Source organism: Quercus robur, chromosome 10 (genome assembly GCF_932294415.1).
Source record: "Quercus robur chromosome 10, dhQueRobu3.1, whole genome shotgun sequence".
NCBI classification, from domain to species: domain Eukaryota; kingdom Viridiplantae; phylum Streptophyta; class Magnoliopsida; order Fagales; family Fagaceae; genus Quercus; species Quercus robur.
Window position 1 is genome coordinate 3,432,628 of NC_065543.1, and position 25,323 is coordinate 3,457,950.

The following is a 25,323-nucleotide window of genomic DNA, read 5'->3' on the forward strand; positions in this document are numbered from 1 at the left end:
CACTAGCTTCTAACAAATATCTTTCCAATTCAGATTTGCATTCTACACTATCCTCATCTGCTAAGTGCTGTTTGTAAATGTTATTGTACCTCTTCATCCTCTCTTCTGCACTACCAAAACCACTTAGCATAGAGGACATGACAGCAACATCACCACTATCAAACTCACAAGTCCCACTAGCACTAGCACCACATGGGGTCCCCATTGCTCCACTATAATGCTTGTACAATCTATTCAAAACTTCCCTAACTCTCAATCCTAACTCGTCTGCCTTCTCCTTGTCATACCATTGCTTAAACCAAAACCTCACATATTTCAATTTATATCTAGGATCAACCACAACAGCCACAAACAACATCAGATTTATCCTATCAACACTACCCCAATACTTATCATACTTCAATTTCATTCTTTGTGCCATACCCTTTAACAAAGGATCACCCCTACCATTACACAAATGATTTAACTGGTCTTGAAGACTAACAAGCTCATGGAAATACACATTAGTAGTCACAAACAAGGAACCAGAAAATCTTAAAGTCGCCTCATAGAACATACCAAGAAACTTTGTAAAAAGTCTTACATTTTCCCAATCTAAAAACCGAGGGGGACCATTAGATGGATCCTCAAAATAACGAAGGAAATGCCCATCATCTTCCTCCATCCTTTCAAATGCAGCCACAAATTTTAGTGCACTTTCTAACATCAAGTAAGTTGAATTCCACCTAGTAGACACATCAAGGCACAACAAACTTTTGCTTTGAATTTTTTCTTTTTCAACACATGCCTTAAACTTCTCAAATCTATTAGGAGAGGATTTCACATACCTCACTACATTACGAACCTTAACAATTGACTCATTCAGATCCTTTAGCCCATCTTGCACAATTAAATTCAAAATATGGGCACAACAACGCATATGAAGGAACTCACAACCCAAGAGGCTACCCACCCTATCTTTTGTTTTTCTCCTAAGATATTCTATGGCCACATCATTTGAACTTGCATTATCAACAGTAATTGTAAAAATATGATCAATCCCCCATTGATGCAAACAAGACTCAACTACCCTACCAATGGTCTCACCCTTATGATCAGGTACTAAGCAAAAATTCAAAATCTTTTTATGATAAACCCAATCAACATCAATATAATGAGCAGTCAAACAGAGGTAATTAAGGTTTTGGATTGAAGTCCAAGTATCAGTTGTCAAACACACCCTTTGACCATCTATTAAAACCTTTCTCAAACTCTCCTTCTCCCTAATGTAAAGTCTAAGACAATCCCTTGCAACAGTAACCCGAGAGGGAACTTCAAACCTAGGCTCTACCTCTGCCATAAAATCAATGAACCCACTATGCTCAACAAACCTAAAAGGCAGTTCATCAACAATTATCATCCTAGCTAAGGCCATCCTTAGTCTCTCCACACTAAACTTCCTTAACACAAGCTCATTACAACCCTCTCCCTCCCCTTTTTTTTTACTTTGGTAACTCAAAGTGGTTTGACCTTTATCACGCCTATAGGGATACTTCTTACAACTAAATTTTATATGAGACCACATGGCAGAGGTTCCATTTCTTTTTGGGTGACAATTATAATTCTTTTTACAATAGTTGCACTGGGACTTAGGGAAAAGGGGGTCACATCCCTCTATTTTAGAAAAATGGTCCCATATCTTAGAAGGATCTTTACCACCATTAATAGTAGCTTGTTGAGTTTCTGTTTGTGTTTGAGGGGGTGCAACACCTGATGGTGGAACGGGAGATTGTGTATTTGGTTGATTAGCCTCAGCACATGAACTAGGAGCAGGCTCAGTAGAGGGGGTGGAAGAAGAAGCACAAGTAGCCATGATCTAATTACAAAAATATAAATAACAATCACATATACATAGTAATTAAGGAATCAACAACAAATAAATTATACAAGCAACCTTTAACTTAAACACGCAGTCATCCACTAATTTCAATAAAATATTAGTAAACAAAAACTATACAAGCAGCTTTCTCAGTGCTAAAATCACAACAAGACAATCAACTAAAATCACAACATATTAGCATGATATAATAAACTAAAATCACAACAGTATAATCAATCAATAGGATGATCAATAAATAAATTTACAATCTTTGATCCCTAGAAACAAAATCAAGCAACAAACAACATGAGTGAACCTTAAAAATAAATATTATATATATTTAAAACTAAAATCACAACAGTATGATTAATCAAAAATAAATTTACAGTCTCTGAACCCTAGAAACAAAACCAAACAGAAAACAACATGAATGAACCTTTTAAAAAAAAAAAAACACACACTAAAACTAAAAGCAAAATCAAACACAAACATGAAAGTTTGACACAACATGGTGAGCTGAAAACAAAATAAAAAATAATCCTTAAAAGAAAATCAAACAAAAAAGAAAAAAGAAAATAAAAAATTGTGAATCCAAAACAAATATTAATAGTATGAGAAAATACCCAGAACTATTTAAGCCTTCGAGATTTATTCCTTTCCTAGGCTGAAGCTGAATCTTTTAAATTACCCCTGATATTACAAGAAAATAACCAAAAAAAAAAAAATTAGAATCAACAAGAAACATTAGTGAGCATAAAATAAAACTAAAACAAAGTAGGGGTTAGGGTTACCAAACAGAACTACATAGTGGCAGAGCCACGGTGGAGAACAGAGATGAAAAGAAGATTGACTGTCTTAGCCTCTTAGGTATTAGAAATTTCGTGAGACCTTGAGAGGAAGGTCTTTCTTTGTGAGAGAGTGAGACTGAGAATTAGAGATGAGTCTTGAGAGTGAGATTGAGAGCTTGTGTTCTTAAATAGGGAAAGGTTAGGTCGGAGCCTAAGATTGAGTATTTGAGAGGGAATAACTACTGTTTGTTCGGCGGGATTAGGGTATGGAAAAAAAATTACGTGGCTGAGTGCAAAAGAGAAGAGAAAAATGGTTGGTGGGAGCCTGAAAATCTGAGATTGAGAGGGAAATACTATTAATTGTTCGGCGGGATTAGGGTTTGGAAGAAACATTATGATTATGTGGCTGATTGAGAGCAAAAAAAGAAGAGAAAAATGGTTAGGTGAGAGTTGAGATTGAGAGGGAAAAACTAATGTTTGTTCGGCGGGATTAGGGCTCGGAAGAGAAATGAAGGTAGCCATAAGCTATCTAACTGATGAGTAATGATTGACTGAGTTCCTGAGTCTGAGAGGCGAGAGTTTGAGACTTGAGAGAAGCAGAGTGAGAGTCTAAAGAAAAGAGAGGAAAAATGAGAGCAGCTGAGTAAAGAAGAAAAGACTTGTATGGCTGAGATCAAAAGAGAAAGAAAAAAAATCTTGCACGGACTGACTCAATCAGTGACAGGCATGCTTTTTTTATTTTTTATTTTAATTTTTTAATATATATTTTTTTTTCAAAAAACGCAAGTGGCATGGCTGTGTCAAACTAACCCATTCGGCCACAGCATTCTTTTTATTTTTTTAATATATATTTTTTCAAACAATGCAAGTGGGAGACACTGAGTAACTTGGATAAGACCACTCAAAGACTCAGAGGACCGTTCCTCCTGACACACACAAAGCCTCACACTCTCACATGTTAACAGTTAACCTTTTCTTTTATTTAAAAATTTCTTTTGATAAGGAGTGAGTCAGTGAGACAGTGACGCACTGACGCCTGGACATTGGACAACCTCCGTATTTTTTTTTTTTTTTTTTTTTTTTTTTTTTTTTTTTTTTTTTTTTTTTAATTCTGACACTAAAACGACGCGGTTTTGAACCTGATAGTAAAATTTTAAAATGGTTCCAAAACGGCGTCGTTTTAAATCAGATTTAAAAAAAAAATAAAAAAATAAATGCAACGGCGTCGTTCTAATTTAAAATTTAAGTGATTCCTTCTTCTTCCTTTGCTTCTCTCTGTTTCACGCTAAAACTGCAAGTCTGCAACTGCAACCGGTACTCTCTCTCTCTCTCTGTCTCCCTCTCAACTGATGAATGATTATATATTATATATGTTTAACTTAAATATATATATATATATATATATCGGTTCGGTTCGGTTTCTCTTCGGTTTGCAGATCTTGCTGCCGACCACCGCACCGGCCGACTTCGGTAACGGAAAAAGCCTACCGATCATCGCGCCGGGAACCTTCGGTGGAGCTATCAACGGTCGGATCGGCGCGGTTTCGGACGGTTTTGTCGGCGCCGGTGAATTCTTGAACAGGCCTACATACAGTGACTTAGTTGGGCTATTCTATTATAGAGGGGATAGGTCAGGTCAAATAGAAAACCATATTCTTTGATTTATGGTTTTTACCAACCATAGAGAACCTGAATATTCTTAAAGTAGAGAACATAATTTTTGTACCTTAGCTTGATTGGTTATGTTCTAATTTTTACTCCTGTGTCTTAATTCGATTGATTTTTCAATTAAGATTTTCTTTTCTATGGTAAATTAAATTAAATTATACATATATATATATATATATATTTTTTTTTTTGTATTTTCACCAACATGATTAAAATAATTTGGGACCTTGATTGTCTCACGCTCCTGATAAACACACTCCATACACATTGTATTAAAATTTTACACAAGATGTCTATACCAAAAAATGTGAAACAATAATTTTCCAACAATTTGAGGAGACATTGTATTGTTGGTATAGATAAGTCAACAAATACATGGTTTTATGATTTTTATCCATAGTTCAAATAACCTGATATGTCTGAATTAGCTTATAGGTCCTTCGTTTTATTTTGTTCTTGGCGAGGTACGTATTACAGGGCAACTACATTCACAAAATCTTTTTTTTTTTTTTTTGGGGGTCCATTTTGCATAATGTGGGGTTTTTAAAAAAAAAAAAATATTTTTTATATTTTTTAAGTCAGGGTTTAACAATTGATACATGGATTCACAGGACTCTTAAATGTTGTATCGTTTTTGTTACAAGAAGATTACACAGAAAAAAGATGATCCAACGTATAACCTTAATTAAGAGTGCAATCACACGACTTATTTAAAAGAAGTTCTACTGCAAACCATAAATTTCTTATAAACCATTATCTGAATGAAGAGTTACTACTTACATTAACATTAGGTAACATTAGGAATGTGAAAGTTTTGTCACAAACTCCTCTATATTCTTATCTGAACTTCCATCTTCGTCGACTGCCTCTTTAGCCAATTCCTTCCATTTCATTGAATTCCTTTTCATCTCTTTTCCTCTCTCTCCCTCAATTACTTCCCTAATGCATAGCTCTATTTCTTCTTTGGTACCAATGCCTTTTTCATCCACTTTAACCCTAATTCCTACCTTCCACACATCCATAATGTTCTTTGCATTAGTTGTTTGATCCGACCATTGTGGCATCGCAATCATTGGCACTCCTAAGCTCAATGCCTCGAGTGTCGAGTTCCATCCACAATGAGTCATGAAACATCCAATGGCCTTGTGAGCCAATACTTCTAGTTGAGGGCACCAACTCACAGTTAGTCCTTTCTCTGCTGTTTCTAGTAAAAAATTATTGGGAAGCTTTTTCTCTTCAGATTCTCTAACAACCCACAAAAAGTAGCAATTGCTATTCTTTAGGCCCCATGTTATCTCCTCCATTTGCTCTTCTCCAAGGGTTGCCATGCTTCCAAATGATATATAAACGACTGAGCCAATTTCTTTTGTGTCTAACCATTTCATGCAAATGTCCATGTCGGGCTTGAAAATGTTAAGGCCATATTCTTTGTCATCCTTCAATCTCTTGTCTAAATACATTGATGGAATTGCTGGTCCAATTGTTTTAAAAGGCCATTGGCTTGCCATCCAATTTATTACCTATAGGAATTTAGAAAGCAGAAGCATATATGTATACGTAATAGAATCAGGTAAAAAAATAATAATTACGAAGACGATGAAGTACTCTTATATCATACCATCATGGTTCAATGATATACTAGAGATGGAAAGAATATCATTCTTTTATACTTCCATAATTTTTATTGGACAAAAAAGACCACACACAAGCATAAACACTATAATCTATTCTTAAAGAGACACACAACTACACCATATATATATATATATATATATATATATCACATAAGTTTCTCAAATATATATTATCACACAATTTATTACATATACATATTATTTTCCTATATATAAAAATTTTTATTCAAGTCAGTTTTATATGATTCGAGATCAATATTTTATTTTGATTAAGTCATATGTAATTATATTTTAAATTATAATAATCATGATTAAAATTCCTTAAATATTTTAAATCAAAAGTTTTTTTTGTATGAGAAAGGTCTTTTTTTATTATAAATAAACTAAACATTACACATTAAAATATAATAATATTTTTAGAAAATATAAAATTTATACGTACAAATCATAATAACATTGTCTCTTATAATTGAAAAAGAAAAAAAATTTCATATATATATATATATATATATAAATATATATCCTAAAATTTTTAATAAAGACATCAAAATTCAAATCATAATTATCACCTGGCTCAATAAGCATCTCCTGATATTTTAATAAAAACATGCAAGATTTAAATCTTAATGGTCACCCACCACTATCGATTTTATGAAAAAAAGAAATAGAAAAGAGAAACCTACAAATACAAAATGAGAAAATGAATTGTTTTTAAGAAAGAAAAGGGGCTTTTACACAAGATATTTCCTTGTAGATTTTTGGAAGCATATTCATTAAAGGCTGTTAAAGTTAATGAATTATGTGTCAAGAAAATGGAATGTTTTACCCCAAAAAAAAAAAAATAGAGATATTAGTATTAATATAAGTATTCGTACCATTTTTTTTAATGTGAAAGTGGAAATTAAGTATAGCATCTCAAGAAGCTTGCATATATATACTCTTCTATAAAATAAAAAAAATTAAAAAAAAAAAAAAAAAAAAAAAAAGAAGAAGAAGAAAATTGAATATATGAATATGACATAGATGGATTATTGAACCTCATCTTCCAACTTGTCGAAAGTGTTGCACAAGAGCCAATTCGCTTCCTGGAGATTTGAGAATTGATTCACCACAAGGTTTAACACATCTGGGTACGAGCCCGTATCAGAAAGAAACGTAGGCATATCATTGATCCCTAGTGATGGCATCGAGGGCAATGATATTGAAGACCCTTCTTCTAAGGGCATTTGAAGTGTTCCTTGATGTGCATGGTAATAGATGGCATTAACAACACATGACTGAGTGAAAAATGGAGCTCCATCTAGTCCAGATTGTCGAGCTACGTTTAAAGCCCATGGCAGAACTGAGTCATACACAAGAAACTTTGGAGGGTATTTGGAGCTATTAAATCTTTCAATGAGCTTTGGTAAGTTTTGTGAGACTTTAGACTTGAAACGCTTGAGTTTTTCATCAGAGGTTTCCAAATCTTGGACTTCCTCAGAGCCATCAGAGATGGTCTCAAAGTTGATAGAAGTGCTTTCATGGGCTTGTATAGACTTGCTAATACGACTAGTAGCAATAAATGTGACTCTAGGACCCTTTGAAGCTAGGCGTTTTGAGAATTGCAGCATTGGGTTTATGTGACCTTGTAGGGGATAAGGAATCACCAGGATATGAATTTTCCTCTCCATTTTCTTCTAATGCTCTCAACACTCTGAAGAAGTTGAATTGGAGAAGAAATGCTTTTGTTCAATGCTGTCAGTAATTAGGTGAAGGACTAATCAAACTGACATTTGTGTCTTGTATGTTTGTACCATTGAGAGTGAACGTGGCCCACATATCACTTTTTTCTTTTGCGCTTGGCCCACATTGATTTTATAGAGGAACGCTGGGATAGCCATTCTTGCGTCCAAATCTACATCCTTTGTCAACTTCTTTTATTCGAGTTTATCATGAAAGGAATGAAATCTAATAAAAAATTGACACATAAATAAGGAATGAATTTGAGTGTAAGACGCAATGCGTCCCTCATATATGTCTGTTTGGATTGAACTTATTTTTATTGAAATTGAAAACACTGTAACAAAATAATTTTTAAATGTGTGAATAGTATTGTAGAACTCATTTTTAATAAAAAAATTGCTAAAAAGTGAAATTTGTGAGTCCATGAACAGTACACAAATGCACTGTTCACCATGAAAAAGTCGCGGCTATTGTTCATGAACAGTAACCACATTACTTCCTAGAACACGTGATAAAAAAAAAAAAAAAAACCCAGAAAACGCAAACTTGTAAACATAGACGCCCAATCCAAACGAATGCATAATTGATGTCTATAGGTACTTGCCGACTATACTAATATCAATATCAAAGTCTTGTTTCTAAACCGGGCAACTATTTAATTTCATAAATAGTATTATGTAAAGTATATATTGTAAAAAAAATAAGTGGTCAATATTTGTCACTTTAGAAAAAACGGTTCATTTTACATGCTACTATTCATGCAAATTAATAATTTTCCTTCTAAATTTTGAGGTGATAATAGATTTTAAATTGATTAGTTAGAGTTAGATTACATGTTTTCATATTCATTTAATTTACTTTAAAAATGTAGAAGTGATAATTGATCAATAAGTCTGAGTCGAAATAGATTCTCAAAAAAAAAAAAAAAAAAAAGAGTTGAAACATAATTCATAATAAATTTCACAACAAAAAAAATTTAAAGATAAAAATAAAGTAGTGTTAGTTACAGTGGAATCAATATCATTCTGGCTACAGTTTCGACTTAGGCTAGAAAATGAAAGTACATACTAGTATATCAATGTAACGTTTTGAACTTATTGCTACTTAATGAATTTAATAGTATATATATTATTTACATGTTTATATTATATAAATTTAATTGTCTGAGAAAAGTCTATATAGGGTCTGTTTGGATAGAACTTATTTTGCTGAAACTAAAAATACTGTATCAAAATAATTTTTAAAAGTGTAAATAGTACCGTGAGACTCATTTTTAAATGAAAAAGTTCCTGAAAAGTGAAATTTGTGGGTCTCATACACTGATCACAGAACACAAAACTGATAAAAGATGGTTGAAAAGACAATAAACAATGGCTACTGTTCATAAACAGTAGCCATTGTCTCCCAAAAAGCGTGAAAAAAAAAAAAAAAAAAAAAGCGTCAAAACCTAAACACAAGGACGTGAGATAATCCATATCCAAACTCTCTCGTAATATGTTATAAATGAGTTTATACCTAAACCAATCCGGCTAAACCCAATAGGCTTAAGTTTATCCATAAAAAATAAAGGAAAAACAACAAACACAAGACTAGACCAAAAATTCAATGAAAAATAGTATATGAGATATGAGATAGTCACGTCGGTGGGATTAGTTAGTAAACATAGAGCTACTTAATAAACATGCAATAGTTACATGCATCCTGTTCACATTATTTTCAAAATTCCTTTTTTACTATTTTTTTTTTAAAAAAATACAGATATCAATAAATGGAAGATTGGGGTTTCTTAAAATTTTGTTAAAAAATATTTATAAGAATGATATATTACTGATATTTAATTTTTCATTTAATTTTCTTTATTTTTTTAATAAATTTTTTATACAATATGTACATAGAGTTAAATCAATTCTTTTGACTTTCATTGTCTTATTAATAGGCGGTGAATTATCGAGATAGATTAATATTTTATTAAGTTATCAACATCCAAATTCCAATAATAAAATTCTAATATTTTACCCTGACACCTTTGATTGGTGAATAACCTCTAGGAATAAGTAATAATTAATTTGTTAATTAAACACATAGCTTAGGGGTCAATCTAGATTTTTCAAATTTAAGTCATACAACGATTTAGTTGGGTTATTCTATTATAGAGGGGATATGTCAAATAGAAACCATATGCTTTGAATTACTGGTAACCATAGAGAACTTAAGAACTTGAATATTCTTAAAGAGAACATAATTTTCTTACCTTTACCTTGAAAGGTTCTATTCTAATTTTTACTTCTGTGTCTTAATTTGATTGATTTTGTTTCAATTTAGATTTTTTTTTTTTAACTTAAATTATATTTTGTTGTATTTTAATTGATATGATTAAAATAATTTGGGACCGTGATAGTCTCACACTCCCAAAAAACAAACCCTATATGCATGGTATTTATATTTTACACATTGTGTGTATAGAGCGTGTATACCACAAATGTGAAATGATAATTGCAAAAATCTGTAGGTAAGTCAACAAAGAATGTGATACAATATTTTACACATTGTATTGTTAATTGGCATCGGTAAGTCGAATGATTCAATCCGTAGTTGTAATAACCTGAAATGTCTCATTGTCAGTTAACACATTTTCTGAATTAGCTTAGGTCTTATGATTTATTTGTTTTTGTGTAGGTACCTATTGCAGGGCAATTTCATTCTCAAAATCCTTTATTTATTTTTATATCAAGTTATTGTTTTGTTACAAGAAGGTTACAAAAAAAAAAGAAAAAAAAGAAAAAAAAAAAAGAAGATGATCCAACGTACGTCCTTAATAAATGGTGCAATCACATAACTTTAAAAGAAGTTTTAGGGCAAATCATGCATTTCTTCTTCACATTATTTGAATGAAGAGTTTCTGCTTACATTAACATTACGAATGTGAAATTTTTGCCACAAATTCGTCTATATTCTTATCTGAACTTCCATCTTTATCTACTGCCTCTTTAGCTAATTCCATCCATTTCATTAAATTCCTTTTCATCTCCTTTCCTCTATCTCCCCCAATTACCTCCCTTATGCATAGTTCTATTTCTTCTTTGGTAACAATGCCTTTTTCATCCACTTTAATCCTAACCCCTACCTTCCACACGTCCATAATGTACTTTGCATTAGTTGTTTGATCCATCCATTGTGGCATCGCAATCATTGGCACTCCTAAGCTCAACGCTTCAAGTGTCGAGTTCCATCCACAATGAGTCATGAAGCATCCAATGGCTTTGTGAGCCAATACTTCTAGTTGAGGGCACCAACTCACAACTAGCCCCTTCTCTACTATTTCTTGTAAAAAATTACTGGGAAGCTTTTTACATTCAGATTCTCTAACAACCCACAAAAAGTAGCAATTGCTATTCTTTAGGCCGGACGTTATCTCCACCATTTGCTCTTCTCCAAGGGCTGCCATGCTTCCAAATGATATATAAACGACCGAGCCAATTTTCTTTGTTTCTAGCCATTTCATGCATGTGTCCATACTGGGCTTGAAGAGGTTAAGGCCATATTCTTTGTCATCTTCCAATCGCTTGTCTAAATAAATTGATGGAATAGCTGGTCCAATTGTTTTAAAATGCCACCGGCTTGTCATCCAATTTATTACCTAAATATTACCTAAAGGTATTTAGAAAGTAGAAGCATATATGTGTAATAGAATATAAGGTAAAAAAATATTTAAAATAATAATTAGGATGATGATTATGATGAAGTGGATAGCATTCTTTTGTCCTTCCATTATTTTTATTGGACAAAAATGACCACACACAAGCACAAACAACCATATAATTTATGCTTAAAGAGACACACTCCCACACACAATTGTTCTGCTCCGAATAAAAAAGTCAGCTTATTTTACTACGTATTTAATTTATTTTTTCTACTATTTATGGGTCTCATTATACTATTTCAACTAATTTTTATATTTATCTATAATACTTTCAGCAAAAAATTTTTAATTTCAGCAAAATAAACGGATCCCAAACAGATTGTATATATATGTTTCCTATATATAAAAAAATTCATCAAGTCAGTCTTATAGGATTCAAGGCCATTATGTTATTTGGTTAAGTCATGTGTAATTATATTTTAAATTATATCAAGCACGGTTAAAATTACTTAAATATTTTAAATCAATGGTTAAATAAATTAAACAATATTGCATATTAAAATATAATAACATTTTATAAAATATAAAAAAAAAGTATACAAATCAATTTATTTAAAATAAACTAAATAAAAAAGTCACTTTTATATGCCTTAATAAATACAATATAATATAAGAAAATATAGAAATAACTATACTACATGAAAAACTATCTTTTGTTTATGGATAACAACAGAACAAAAAGAAAAAGAAAAAAAAGTATGTATTCATGTATCTCTAACTCAATACTACCAAGAGTTTTACAGCTAAATTAGCATCTCCAGATGTTTTAAATAGATACATATAAGATTTGGATCTCACCACTCACAACTATTGATTGAAAAATCTATAAATGCAATGAGAAAATAGATTATTATTAGAAGAGAAAAGTAGCATTTACAAAAGAGATTTGCTTATATATTTTTGGAAGGGTATTCTAATTTAAAGGCTCTTAAAGATAATGAATAATATAGGGCGTATGGTAACTATGTATTTTTTAGAAATATATTTGGGTGAAAAGAACATTAAAAAACGTGTAATATTATTTAAAAACTGAAAAGTATTGCTTAAATTATCATACCAAACAACTTCATAATGTTAAGAAAATTGATTGTTTTACCAAAAAAAAAAAAAAGATAAAGATATTAATATTTTAAATATGTATTCCTACCTTCTTCTCTTTTTTATTTTTTATTTTTTTTATTTATTATTAATTTGAAAGTGGCAATTACCAAGCCTGTATAATAAAAAGGAAAAGATACCATATTTTAGTTAATTAAGTTCAAAATTCATTTACATCATCATCTGTCCATGCAAGGTAGTAAGAAAATAATTTATACTGATAATATTTATTTTACATTTATATTAAAAAAAAAAAAGTAAATGATGGTTATTATATTAAAAAAATTAAAAATATTTTTTTAAAATTAATATTTTAATAAAATATAGTATAAAATAGATAATATAAACTAAAGTATTAAAAAAAAATGTGTAAGTAAAATAGAATAAATTCTTACTGACAATAGTTATTTTACCTTTATATTATATATATATATATATATATATAAAAAGTAAAGGATGGTTATTACGTAAAAAAATTAATATTTTAATAAAATATATTGTGAAATTGATACCATACCCTAAAGTATTAAAAAAACTGAACGTGTAAGTAAAATATAATAAATTCTTACGTTAAATAGACAAAAATATTTTGCAAAATGCAAATAATATTCGTAAGATTTTTTTTTTTATAAGAATCTTAATAAGCTTTGAATATATGACTCTTTAAAAAAAAAAAAAAAAAGATTGAATTTGAATAGATGACATTAATTGATACATGGATTAGTGAACTTACCTCATCTTCCAACTCGTCGAAAGTGTTGCACAAGAGCCAATTCGCTTCCTGGAAATTTGAGAATTGATTCACCATAACATTTAACTCACCTGGGTACGATTCCATATCACGAAAAATCGAAGGCATATCATTGATCCCTAGAGATGGGATCGAGGGCAATGATATTGAAGACCCTTCTTCTAAGGGCATCTGAAGTGTTCCTTGATGTGCATGGTAATAGATGGCATTGACCACACATGACTGAGTGAAAAATGGAGCTCCATCTAGTCCAGATTGTCGAGCTACGTTTAAAGCCCATGGCAGAATTGAGTCATACACAAGAAACTTTGGAGGGTATTTGGAGCTATTATGTTTCTCAATGAGCTTTGGTAAGTCTTGTGAGACTTTAGACTTGAAACGCTTGAGTTTTTCATCTATGGTTTCCAAATCTTGGACTTCTTCAGAGCCATCAGATATGGTCTCAAAGTTGATAGAAGTGCTTTCATGGGCTTGTATAGACTTGCTAATACGACTAGTAGCGATGAATGTGACTCTAGGACCCTTTGAAGCTAGGCGCTTGGAGAGTTGCAGCATTGGGTTTATGTGACCCTGTAGGGGATAAGGAATCACCAGGATATGAATTTTCCTCTGCATTTTCTTTTAACACTCTGATGAAGTTGAATTGGAAGAGAAATGCTGACTGTGAGTGTGAAGAACTGATGGTTTCCTTGTAGGAAAGTACATATATTGTTCAATGCTGTCAGTGATTAGGTGTAGGACTGATCAATTAGACAATGGTAAGTGTCCTGTATGTTTGTGCCATTACGTGGCGCACTCACTTTTGATTTTACATATATTACTTATAAATTAGTGTGAACTATCATGATTGCATGGATCAACGTTAGAATTGTCATGATTTTGAGTCTTTTGAGAATGGCATTTAGTTTTGAGTCTTTTTAAACAAAAGCAATCATACTGTTTGATATCATTTTTTTTTTTTTGGTCAGCTTTTGATATCATTGACATGTTGTGAATGTACTCATTCATCAAAAAGAAAAAGAAAAAGAAAATAAGAGAATTGATTCAAGCATTCACGCATAAGACAAATGAGATGAAAAAAGCAGAAAAGCCGTATTATTTGTCACAGTCCCGGGTGTCAACAGTTCGCAAGTATTTCTTTCAAATAAAAAGGTGTAAATAATATTTTCTACCAGTTAATTTAGCACCTTTTTGTTTACAGATTATGGGTGTTTTTAGATATCATTTATTTATTAAAAATTAAAAATTTTTTATTAAAAATATTATAGTAAAATAATTTTTAAAAAATATGAATAATGTTGTATGACTTATATTTACTTAGAAATCTGTATTTTGCTAAGTTTGGTAGTACGTGAATGGTACCCATGAGACCCACTAAAAAAAGCTGAATGCGCGGATTAGGCAAAACATCCATTCCAAATGCACGCTATAAATGAAAATTATTTCATTATTCAGTTTATTTTTACTACTATTTATGGGTTCATTGCATTTTTTGGTACTATTCATTAACATCACTGTATTATTTCAACTAACTTTTACCTTTATCAACAGTACTTTTTTCAATAAATTTTCAATTTTAGCAAAATAAGCCGTATCTAAACAGACCCTTAATCTATGTTATTATCAATTTATACTCAATTTAGTTCCTACTGTTAATTTATTAGTGAAAAATACTTTTTTTTTAAGTTTTTATATTTGGCGTCCATTCTTGATGATAACTCTTTATTATCATACTAAGATACCATTCGTTTTTTGATGTAGACGGGAATTGAATCTCAGGTCTCTTATTTAATTATTAAAGACATTATTGGTTGAGTTAATTGAAATTCATAACAAGAAATACTTATGCACAAATAGTTTACATTAGCATGTTTAATGTTAAAATATTAAATAAAATGAAGTGTGTCAAAATTTTAATGGCCATGTCAAAATATTATAAATGTCAAAATTTTAATGACCATGTCAAAATATTACAAGTTGAGCTGATGGGAATTTATAGTAAAAAAACCTTATGTACAAACTGTTTACATTATTATTACCATGTTTATTGTTAAAATATTAAATGAGATAGAAAGTGTCAAAATTTTAATGGCCACCTCAATATTTAGATGTCAAAAAAATCACATCAGCTTTTAATAAAAAATCTTTTCTCAAACAAAATTTTTCCTTTTAATTTTCTTTCCATTTCTTTAGTCAATTAGAATTTTATTTTAAAGACTTATTAGAATTTTATTTTAAAGACTTATTCACTATTCTTCTTCCCTAAACCCAGATTCAACAGTTTAATCAGATTCCAAAATTTCAAACGGCATCAAGGGATCAAAGTGAGCTCGAAAACTAAAAGCGACAATCTTGCTTGTTTATTCAAAACCATTCCTGGACCCATTGCTATCTCTATGAAGGCGATAGATCTGATTGTTTTTCTTTTTTGTTTTTGATTTTTGTTTCAAGGATCATCAAGAACCGTGAAATCTATATATAGAACTAGGGGGATTTAGATTCGTCACTTTTAGCAATAAGAAGTCGAAGGGACATCGAAGTTTATACGAAAATCTAACTTTGTTTAGACTTTAAAGTTTAAACCCAACAAAGGGGTTTAAAAACGTACGAGGTTGTCTTCTTCTTCAAGGGCCGAGCATGATCTGATTAAAGTCGGGTTTGGATGATGGATTGGTTGAAAAATAGAGAGGAGGGGAAGTAACGGAAGTGACTTTTGAAGTTAAGCGATTGATCATCAATGATTGTGTTTTTGTTGGGGAGTGAAGGTTGATTCCATGTTAGGACTTCGGAGTGTGAAGATATTAAAGGTGAAATGACATGAAGATGATGCTGGAGGAGGGTTTTTTTTTTTTTTTTTTTTTTTTTTAAATAACTATACAACCCAAACTATATTATTAGTTAGGCAAGTTTTGAAACAAATTTGGTTTCTAACAAATCGAGTCCTGAGGACTCGATTTTGGGAAGCTGAGCTGGACATGTTGTCTATGTAGGCCTGGAAATCGAGTTTATCGGACTCGGTTTTTGTACATGGAAATCGAGTCTGCTGGACTCGGTTTTGATTCATAGAAATCGAGTCCACTGGACTCGGTTTTTGTTCAAACACGGGCGCCATGCATGAAATAACTTAACCCTTGTTTACTCTCCACAAAATAGAGCATACCAAATCACTTTTGTACTGCAAAACTGGATGGCAGACCCAATTTTAGTTGTGCAAGAGATGTTCTCTGAACTGAACTGAGTGCAGTTTGTACCTTGAGTGAACATATCAGATACCAAAGTTTCTGGTAGAGGAGAGACCCAAGAGTGAGAAAAAGCTCTTTGTGCCATGCTCAAAATTATTGCTTAGGAAATGTGATAGACAAAGTCATCAAAGTCAGGCTATGAAAAATCACGGTCAAATATAACCTTCCATGTTATTTCATTCTGACTTTGATTTGGTCATAGCTTGGTTTTACAATTGGGCCGCCTAAGAAGTTTACATTTCCTATACAAAGATTTTACTTTTCGTACATAAGGAGGGAAAACTTGCTAACTAATCTTTTGTGGTTTGTTGCCATGTCACATGTATAATGTCTAGCCATGTTAGCATATAGCAAAGTTGTAATTGATTTTGTTATGACCTTGTTGTGATTCGGTATGCTCTGTTTTGTACAGAGTAAAACAGGGGTTAAGTTACTCGCATGGCGTTCGTGTTTGAACAAAAACCGAGTCCAGTGGACTCGATTTCCATGAACAGAAACCGAGTCCCACAGACTCGATTTCTATGAACAAAAACCGAGTCCAACAGACTCGATTTCCATGTACAAAAACTGAGTCCAATGAAGTCGATTTCCAGGTCTACATGGACAACTTGTCCAGCTCAGCTCCCCAAAATTGAGTCCTCTGGACTCGATTTGTTAAAAACCAAATTTGTTTCAAAACTTGCCTAACTAATAATATAGTTTGGGTTTTATAGTTATTTAAAAAAAAAAAAAAAACCCTGGAGGAGGTGCTTGAGTATTCAAACAAGGTAGTGAAAAAATTGAGCATTAGATATACAGTGATATTCCTAGGTTTCATTGTGACTCAAGAGTGGGATTTTTGTGGTGTAGACACATCATCATCTCACTTAATATTTTAACATTAAGCATGCCAGCTATGCAATCTATTTTTCATGTAAGCATTTTTCATTAGGGTAGGGACTAAATTGGATGTAAATTGAAAATAACATGGACTAAATTAACTTATGCTAAGACGTAAAGACCAAATTGATTATGACTCCAAAATGTAAGGATCAAAATAGTGATTTCGCCAAAGAAAAATAGAGATAATTTGGTAAGAGTATATAAACTTCTCAATCTGACTCATGCACACCTCTAATTTTTCCCATTGAATAAGTATAAAAAAAGAAATACACTACTTATACATGAAAAAGTACTCTAGGGTCTGTTTGATTGGAAAGGTAGATGGAAAAATGAGAGGATAGAAAAGATATTAATTTCTTTTCTTTTTGTTTAGTTGTGAGTGAAAAAGTGAAAAGATGGAAAAAGCGAGTTTGGATAAATTTACTCAGATACTTTTGTTAAAAAATGATGCCCAATTAAAACAAAAAAATTGACAAACAACCAAAAAATATTACAGTCACCCAAATTTATTAAAAAATAAAAATCACGTTCTAGAAAAAAATCATGTATAAAAAAAAAAACAAACAAACACTATCACACTCTAGCCCAGGGAAATAAAGAAAAAAAACAAAGAAGAAGAAGGAAGAGGCAACATCCAATGGGAAAGCAAAAGAAAAAAAAAAAAAAGAGAAGAAAAGGCAAACATTTTTCTTCTCCAAAAATAAAAAAAGAAAACATTTATTATAACTGGAATTGAAAAAAAAAAAAAAAAGGCCCATGTGCAACTTACATATGGGTATTTTTGTTATTTTCATGTTTAAGTTTTTTTTTTTTTCTATTTTGAAGAGGAAATTTATTGGACATCCTTTAAAAAATTTTCACTCCTCATTTTCTCTTTTTTCTTTTTTCTATTATCCTTAAAATTCAAACCCACCCTAAGAGCATCTCCAACAATCAATGCATAGCCAAAATATAGCTAATATTTGCTCAAAATTTCTACTATTCATGCTCCAATAGCTTCTCTATTCCTCAAAAAAAATTTTTTTTTTCCGCTAATTAACAGTAGCCCATCAAGTCTGATGGGCTACTATTCATTAGCTATTGAATTTCTTGAATAAAATATTAGAACACCTACTTATTATATTAATTCTTTCTCTCTCCTCCAGATTTCTTTTTCTCTCTCATTCTCTTCGTTGCTTCTTTTTTTTTTTTTTTTCCCCTCTCATTCTCTCATTCACTTTGTTGCCGTTGCTTCTTTTTTTTTTTTTTTTTCCCTCTCATTCTCTCATTCACTTTGTTGCCGTTGCTTCTTTTTTTCTCTCCGTTGCTTTTTTTTTTTTTTTCTTCGTGGCTTCTTTTTTTCTCCATTGCTTCATCCACCGATGTAGAAAATGCTCCAGTTTTCCATTCTCATATGAGGCCGGAAAGTTTATTGGCAACAGGCCGGCACGAAGTGATTCACCTGAGTCCCCACATCCGCTCTTCTCCGCCCACAACTAAAACAATCCTGGATTTCTCTCACAAAAGCTGAAATCAAACTAGTATGCCAACTTCAATCATTTGAAATCATATTTCTAATTGGCTATTTTTTGAGTTTAGAAAAATGGGTTTTTGGGTATATGATGAGTTTGTGTTCTGTTTGCTATTGATTTGGATTTTGGGGTTTGAAGGGAATAGGGTTGATTGTTTATTTCCAGGTTTGGAACTGAGTTCAAAATGGGTTCAGATTGAGGTTAATCTTGAAATGAATTTGGATTTGTGTTTGTGTTTGTTCTATAATTTATTGTTCCCCTGTTTTTTATTCTTGGTGGATATCGTATATGATGGGTTTGTGTTTTGTTTGCTATTGATTTGGATTTTGGGGTTTGAAGAGAATAGGGTTGATTGTTTATTTCCAGGTTTGGGACTGAGTTCAAAATGGGTTCAGATTGAGGTTAATCTTGAAATGAATTTGGATTTGTGTTTGTGTTTGTTCTATAATTTATTGTTCCCCTGTTTTTTATTCTTGGTGGATATCGTATATGATGGGTTTGTGTTTTGTTTGCTATTGATTTGGATTTTGGGGTTTGAAGAGAATAGGGTTGATTGTTTATTTCCAGGTTTGGGACTGAGTTCAAAATGGGTTCAGATTGAGGTTAATCTTGAAATGAATTTGGATTTGTGTTTGTGTTTGTTCTATAATTTATTGTTCCCCTGTTTTTTTATTCTTGGTGGATACCATATATGATGGGTTTGTGTTCTGTTTGCTGTTGATTTGGATTTTAGGGTTTGAAGGGAATAGGGTTGATTGTTTATTTCTAGGTTTGGGACTGAGTTCAAAATGGGTTCAAATTTAGGTTAATCTTGGAATGAATTTGGATTTGTGTTTGTGTTTGTGTTTGTTCTATAATTTATTGTTCCCCTGTTTTTGATTCTTGGTGGATACTTGACATTAGTGTGAACAATGGTCCAAAGTTTCAATTTACAAGACACTGACAGTAGGGAATAAACTTTGAGGAAATAATGGTCCAAAGTTTCAATTAGAGAAAGCTTAACCATTAAGTACTTGCTACAATGATTGTGTGTTTTTTTGGTGGCAGCAACTTGGGAAATTTGTTCCATGGGTCATAATGCAAATTATGCACATAATATGCTTTTAAATGACTCAGATTCTGATGATTATTTTGAGATAAGTGTGCTTCTTGCATTGGAAGAAGAACGATTAGAAAGAGAGGGGGCGTCAACGTCACATCGTGGTTCTGTTCTAGGCCATAGGATCATCCAATGTGATCATGAGCAAGGCCGCCATGAGCAAGGCCGCCAAAGACTTTTTCAAGACTATTTTGCAGAATCACTAGTATATCCTCTTAACATATTTCGAAGGAGGTTTCGAATAAGTCGTTCTCTTTTTCTACATATTAAATCTAATCTAGAAGAGAAAGATGAATATTTTGTTCAAAAAAGAAATGCTGCTGGAGTGCTTGGTTTGTCTTCCCTTCAGAAGATGACTGCCGCACTAAGGATGCTTGCCTATGGAGTAGCAACAGATTTTACAGATGAATATGTGAGAATTGGAGAAAGCATTGCAGTAGAGAGTCTCAAAAAATTTGTTGAAGCGATAGTCGATATTTATTCTAAAGAGTACTTGAGGTCACCAAATAGCAATGACATTACTAGGTTGCTAAGAGTTGGTGAAAGTCGTGGATTTCCAGGGATGCTAGGGAGCATTGACTGCATGCACTGGAAATGGAAGAATTGCCCATCAGGGTGGAAATGTCAGTATACTGGTCATAGTCGTGAGCCAACAATTATTTTGGAAGCAGTAGCATCATATGATCTTTGGATATGTCATGCATTTTTTGGGTTATTGGGTCCCATAATGACATCAACGTGCTAGACCATTCTTTTATATTTACCAAGCTCACTCAAGGCCTTGCACCTTCGGTGAATTACTCAATCAATGGTCATGATTATACAATGAGATACTATCTTACTGATGGTATATATCCTTCATGGTCCACTTTTGTAAAGACAATCCGAGCTCCACAAGGTAAAAAGAATAGTCTTTTTGCTACAACTCAAGAGTCAACAAGGAAGGATGTAGAGTGTGCATTTGGAGTGCTTCAAACACGATTTGCAATTGTTCGTGGGCCTGCACGTCTTTGGAGAAAAGAGGCTCTTGATTACATTATGAAGGCATGCATAATATTGCACAACATGATAATTGAAAATGAACGTGATGCCAATGGAGCAGAAGACTTTGATTGTGAACAAGTGCCTGAAAGCATCCCTACAACAGTGTCCCACGAGCCTACAGAAGAATTTAGTCAATTTACAACGTTCATTGTAGCCCATGAAAAATTAGAAATAGAGAAACTCATTCTAAACTCCAATTGGATCTCATTGAGCACTTGTGGCAATGATATGGCAAGATGTAGGATCATCTAATTTTAAGTTTTATGCTCGCATTAATTTTTATGTCTTTAGTCTTTATTGTAATTTGAAATTTCTCTTCATTTATTATGTTAGTCTTGTATAGGTAAAATTCGATGTAATTTGAAATTTATCAAATTTATGTATTAATCTTGAAATTTATCAAGTCTTTTTGAAAAATATGACTATTAAGAAATATTACCATTTGAAAAAATGACCCTTTAAAAAAAGGGTATTGAAAAAATATAATTGTTAAAAAATTTGAAAATGTTACTGTTGGGAAATTTAAAAATATAACTGTTAGGAATTTGAAATATAGTTGTTATGAATGAATAAAGAAAGATTAAAGAAGATTAAAGAAAGAATAAAGAATGAATAAAAAAATAATATTTAAATGAGAGAGAGAATGAGATAGAAAATCTGTTGGAAGTATATTTGAAAAAGTTGGTAGGTAAAAATTAAATGTCACTGTTTATTCTTTAAACAGTACAAAAATTTGAAAAAACTATTAGAGATGCACTAACTCTATAAACTACGATTACTGGAAAGTAAAGTACAAACGAAAATGTGAATATGCAAGGTAGATTGTGTTTATTCATTAAAAAAAAAAAAAAGAAAAAAGAAAAAGAAAAAGGTTGCTTGTGTTTAACTTGATGGGCTCGTGGCATCTAGTGGGTCTAGCCCAGACTTGATGGGATAGCGCATTAAGTGAGATGCCTATAAAGTCTCCAAGGTTAGCCTTTAATTTAGAGCGACGTGACAACAATTTAGCAGTGTCAGAGTCAGACACATTGAAAATGGCTGAATAAACATTAAGTGCGTTGGACTGAGATCGTTGCACATGTTCCAATATTATACTAAAGGTATAGTTGAATTTTGCTTATCGTTAAAAATTAGAAATGAAAAACTAAAAATATTATAATAAAATAATTTTTAAATTTATGAATAATATATAAAATTTAATTTTAAAGTTGTTTTTATTAAAAAAGTATTTATAGATTTTGTAAATAGTGTACATAATTTTTTTTTTTTTTTGAGGAACTAGTTTACAGAATCTATTATTTAAATGCCAAATGCGCCGGATGCTAACGCAATCTAAACGATCACAATCTAAACGATCATTAAACTATCAATCTTAACCATTAAATTAAAAAAAATTAAAAAGTTAAAGTAAAAAAATAAAAGGGTAAAATTGATGTGAGAGTGAGTTGGTGAAATTGCACCCGGTCCAAATCCAAGGCAGTTCGGCCATTTGTAGAATAAAAAGAAGAGCTGTACTAGTATCACATAAAGTGACACAATTTGTGCCATAATTCACCAGCGTGGCGAGTTGTGAGCGGTAGAGAGATGATTTCACATGGGCCTACCATCACTTCTCTGACGAGTGCCACTTTATGTGGCACAAGTTGTGCCACTTTATGTGGCACAAGCATTATTCTAAAAAGAACCTTAGATTGCCAGAGAGATACGAGCGCAGAGAGAGCTACAAAATGCAGTTAGAAATAGAGAGAGAAAATACACATTCTATTTCGGGTATATACTTCCTCATAAAATAGAAAGAGAAACTAGAAGGAGGAGCATTTAGTTTGTTTGATGTTGGGTCTGTTTGGGATTTATTTATTTTGCTGAAACTGAAAATTTTTTGCTGAAAGTATTGTAAATAAATGTAAAAGTTAGCTAAAATAGTACAATGGGATCCATGAATAGTATCAAAAAGTGCAGTGGGACTAGAGATGGCAATTTTTCCCTGCCCTGCTTAACCCGCTCCTCCCCGCTTCGCCCCGCACGGGTTTTCCCCGCCCCGCAAAGGCGATAGGGTGGGGATGAGGCAAGATTTTAGCCCCGCACTACGGGGTGGGGCGGGGATGGGTTTAGGCTTTTTAGACCCACCCCGCCCCTCCCCGTTCCCGCCTCGCCCCGCGTTACTAAAGGTTATAATTATAAAATTTTCATACCCTAAAACCCTACTATTTAAACAAACATATTAATATTAGCATATTTTATTCTATCCAATATGATTCTCTGCATTTATTTTGTTGTGTTATACTATGAGATTTTTATTTATTTATTTTTTAATGATTGTCTTGTTAAACACTTGGATATGTTATTCAATTTTTTCTAAAAACTGATTTGATTTGATGGGATAAATTTAGTTGTAATTTCAAGTATATTTTTATTAATGAAATAGGTTTCATTAAAAAAATTGTACTAGTTGCAGGGCAAATTAACAAAAAGTAGAGTTTTAGGGGGAGGGGCGGGGCTTCATGGGGCCCCAAGGGGTGGGGATGGGGTGAGAAAGTATTCCCCGTCATGCGGGGTGGGGTGGGGCGGGGATGGGGCAAGACAAAACCATACGGGGTGGGGACGAAGACCCCATCCTTCGGCCCCGCCCCGCCCCATTGCCATCCCTAAGTGGGACCCATAAATAGTAGCAAAAATAAGCTGAATAGTAAAATAAGTTGATAAAAATAATTTTTACCAAACACACGTGATGTGATACTGTAATGTTTGATTATTGCAATTTTTTAATAATGCAATTTGATTATAAAGGGAAATACTAATAGATGCCCTTAGAACAATGGTTAACAATCTATTTAAAGAAAATTTTTATGGGAAAAGAAAAAAAAAAACAATTAATGTTTTAATAGTTTTTTCTATTTCCCACAAAAATGATGTCAAAACTTTCCTAAAATGAATTGTTAACCATTGCCTTAAGAGCACTTGTTAACATAATCCATAACATTATGGTGTTTGGTTTGGCTCCTAATTATCTTTACATTTATTATATTTTTTGGAATGAATTTCAAATAATGCGCATGAGAAATAACTAAACAAAATTACATTTTTAATTAAAAAATCACAAAATAATTAAACAATTTTTTCTCCAACCGAACTAGTCAAATCCCTTAAAAAAAACAAAAAAAAAAAAAACAAATTTCTTTCACTTTCTCACCAACCAAACAATTACAATCTACTGTATTCATGAACAAAGAACAACAAAAAACCTAAACAAAATTCTTCTTTCCGGCCGACACTTTCTCACCAACCAAACAAGTTAGATCCACTAATAAATAAACATAAATGAGAAACCAATTCAAAAATGAAATCATAAGTCAAGAGCTCCAGCACTAAAGTCGATGAAGTAGAAGTCGGTGACGAGATTTACGTTTTTCTTCAACAAAACTACAAAATCCTGGACAGTGAAATTGCTTTTGACTGGTCTTATTATCATTCTAGTGCGAGGGACACACTTAACTACAAACCATCATCATCTTGTGGGTTGTACAAGTAGGGATGGCCATGGGTAGGGTATGGATCGGGTATACCCATACCCTACCCGAAAAGTTTTTCCATGGATACCCGATTATCAATATCCATTAGTATCCATAACCGAATCTTACCTGATATATTATCTATGGATATCCATATCCTACCAGAAACCCGAAACCCATTTAATTTTTTTTTTTTAATCCAAAACATTTTAACGTAAAAACTAACTAATCTTAAAAAAGAAAAAACTAATCAATTTTTTTTTTTTTTTGAGATAGACATAGAAATTTATTAGATAAAACCAATGCAACGGTGAGACAGAGATTTTACTCACATCCACATCCACATCCACATGCCACCAAACCAAAAATAAAAATGAACAGAGTGTAGAAATTCATATTCCATTCATCATCACTTGGTTGTAAGAAAATTTTCTTAAGAACAAATGGAAGCAAAATACAAAACTTGCTGCAAATAACTATTCATAGAGTTCAAAAAAATTCATTTTATTAAATCTCAAAATTCCAATAACCCCAACTAAACCCAACTGAAGCTAACTCTCTAAAAATTAAAATCAGGATCAACATTACCACAAACATAAAATTTCACAATTCCAATGACCCAAACTAGACGAAAAAAACAAGAAAGAAGCAGAGCTAACTCTTAACCAAAAAAAAGAAAAAAAAAAGAAAAAATCAAAATTAAAAAAAAATCCCCAGATACCCAATACTACAAATCCATCGGAATCAACATTACCACGACCAAAAAAAAAAAAAAGCCTCAAAATTTCAATAACCCAAATGGAGCCTAATCATTAAA

General features: G+C 32.0%; 3 protein-coding genes across 3 annotated transcripts; 1 reads left to right on the top strand and 2 right to left on the bottom strand.

Moving 5' to 3' along the window:
* Window positions 1-5,034: 5,034 nt before the first annotated feature.
* Window positions 5,035-7,717, bottom strand: LOC126702377 (mogroside IE synthase-like). The gene is made up of 2 exons (XM_050401069.1): window positions 6,986-7,717; window positions 5,035-5,834 (listed from the first exon to the last, which is right to left on the bottom strand). The coding sequence occupies exons 1-2, from the start codon at window positions 7,616-7,618 to the stop codon at window positions 5,112-5,114; spliced, it is 1,356 nt and encodes a 451-aa protein (XP_050257026.1). The 5' UTR covers window positions 7,619-7,717; the 3' UTR covers window positions 5,035-5,111.
* A 2,762-nt stretch (window positions 7,718-10,479) lies between these two features.
* Window positions 10,480-13,972, bottom strand: LOC126702376 (mogroside IE synthase-like). The gene is made up of 2 exons (XM_050401068.1): window positions 13,202-13,972; window positions 10,480-11,307 (listed from the first exon to the last, which is right to left on the bottom strand). The coding sequence occupies exons 1-2, from the start codon at window positions 13,832-13,834 to the stop codon at window positions 10,585-10,587; spliced, it is 1,356 nt and encodes a 451-aa protein (XP_050257025.1). The 5' UTR covers window positions 13,835-13,972; the 3' UTR covers window positions 10,480-10,584.
* A 5,949-nt stretch (window positions 13,973-19,921) lies between these two features.
* On the top strand, window positions 19,922-21,249 carry LOC126703730 (uncharacterized). Its single transcript, XM_050402813.1, has 2 exons — window positions 19,922-20,513; window positions 20,726-21,249. The coding sequence occupies exons 1-2, from the start codon at window positions 19,922-19,924 to the stop codon at window positions 21,247-21,249; spliced, it is 1,116 nt and encodes a 371-aa protein (XP_050258770.1).
* The last annotated feature ends 4,074 nt before the right edge of the window (window positions 21,250-25,323 follow it).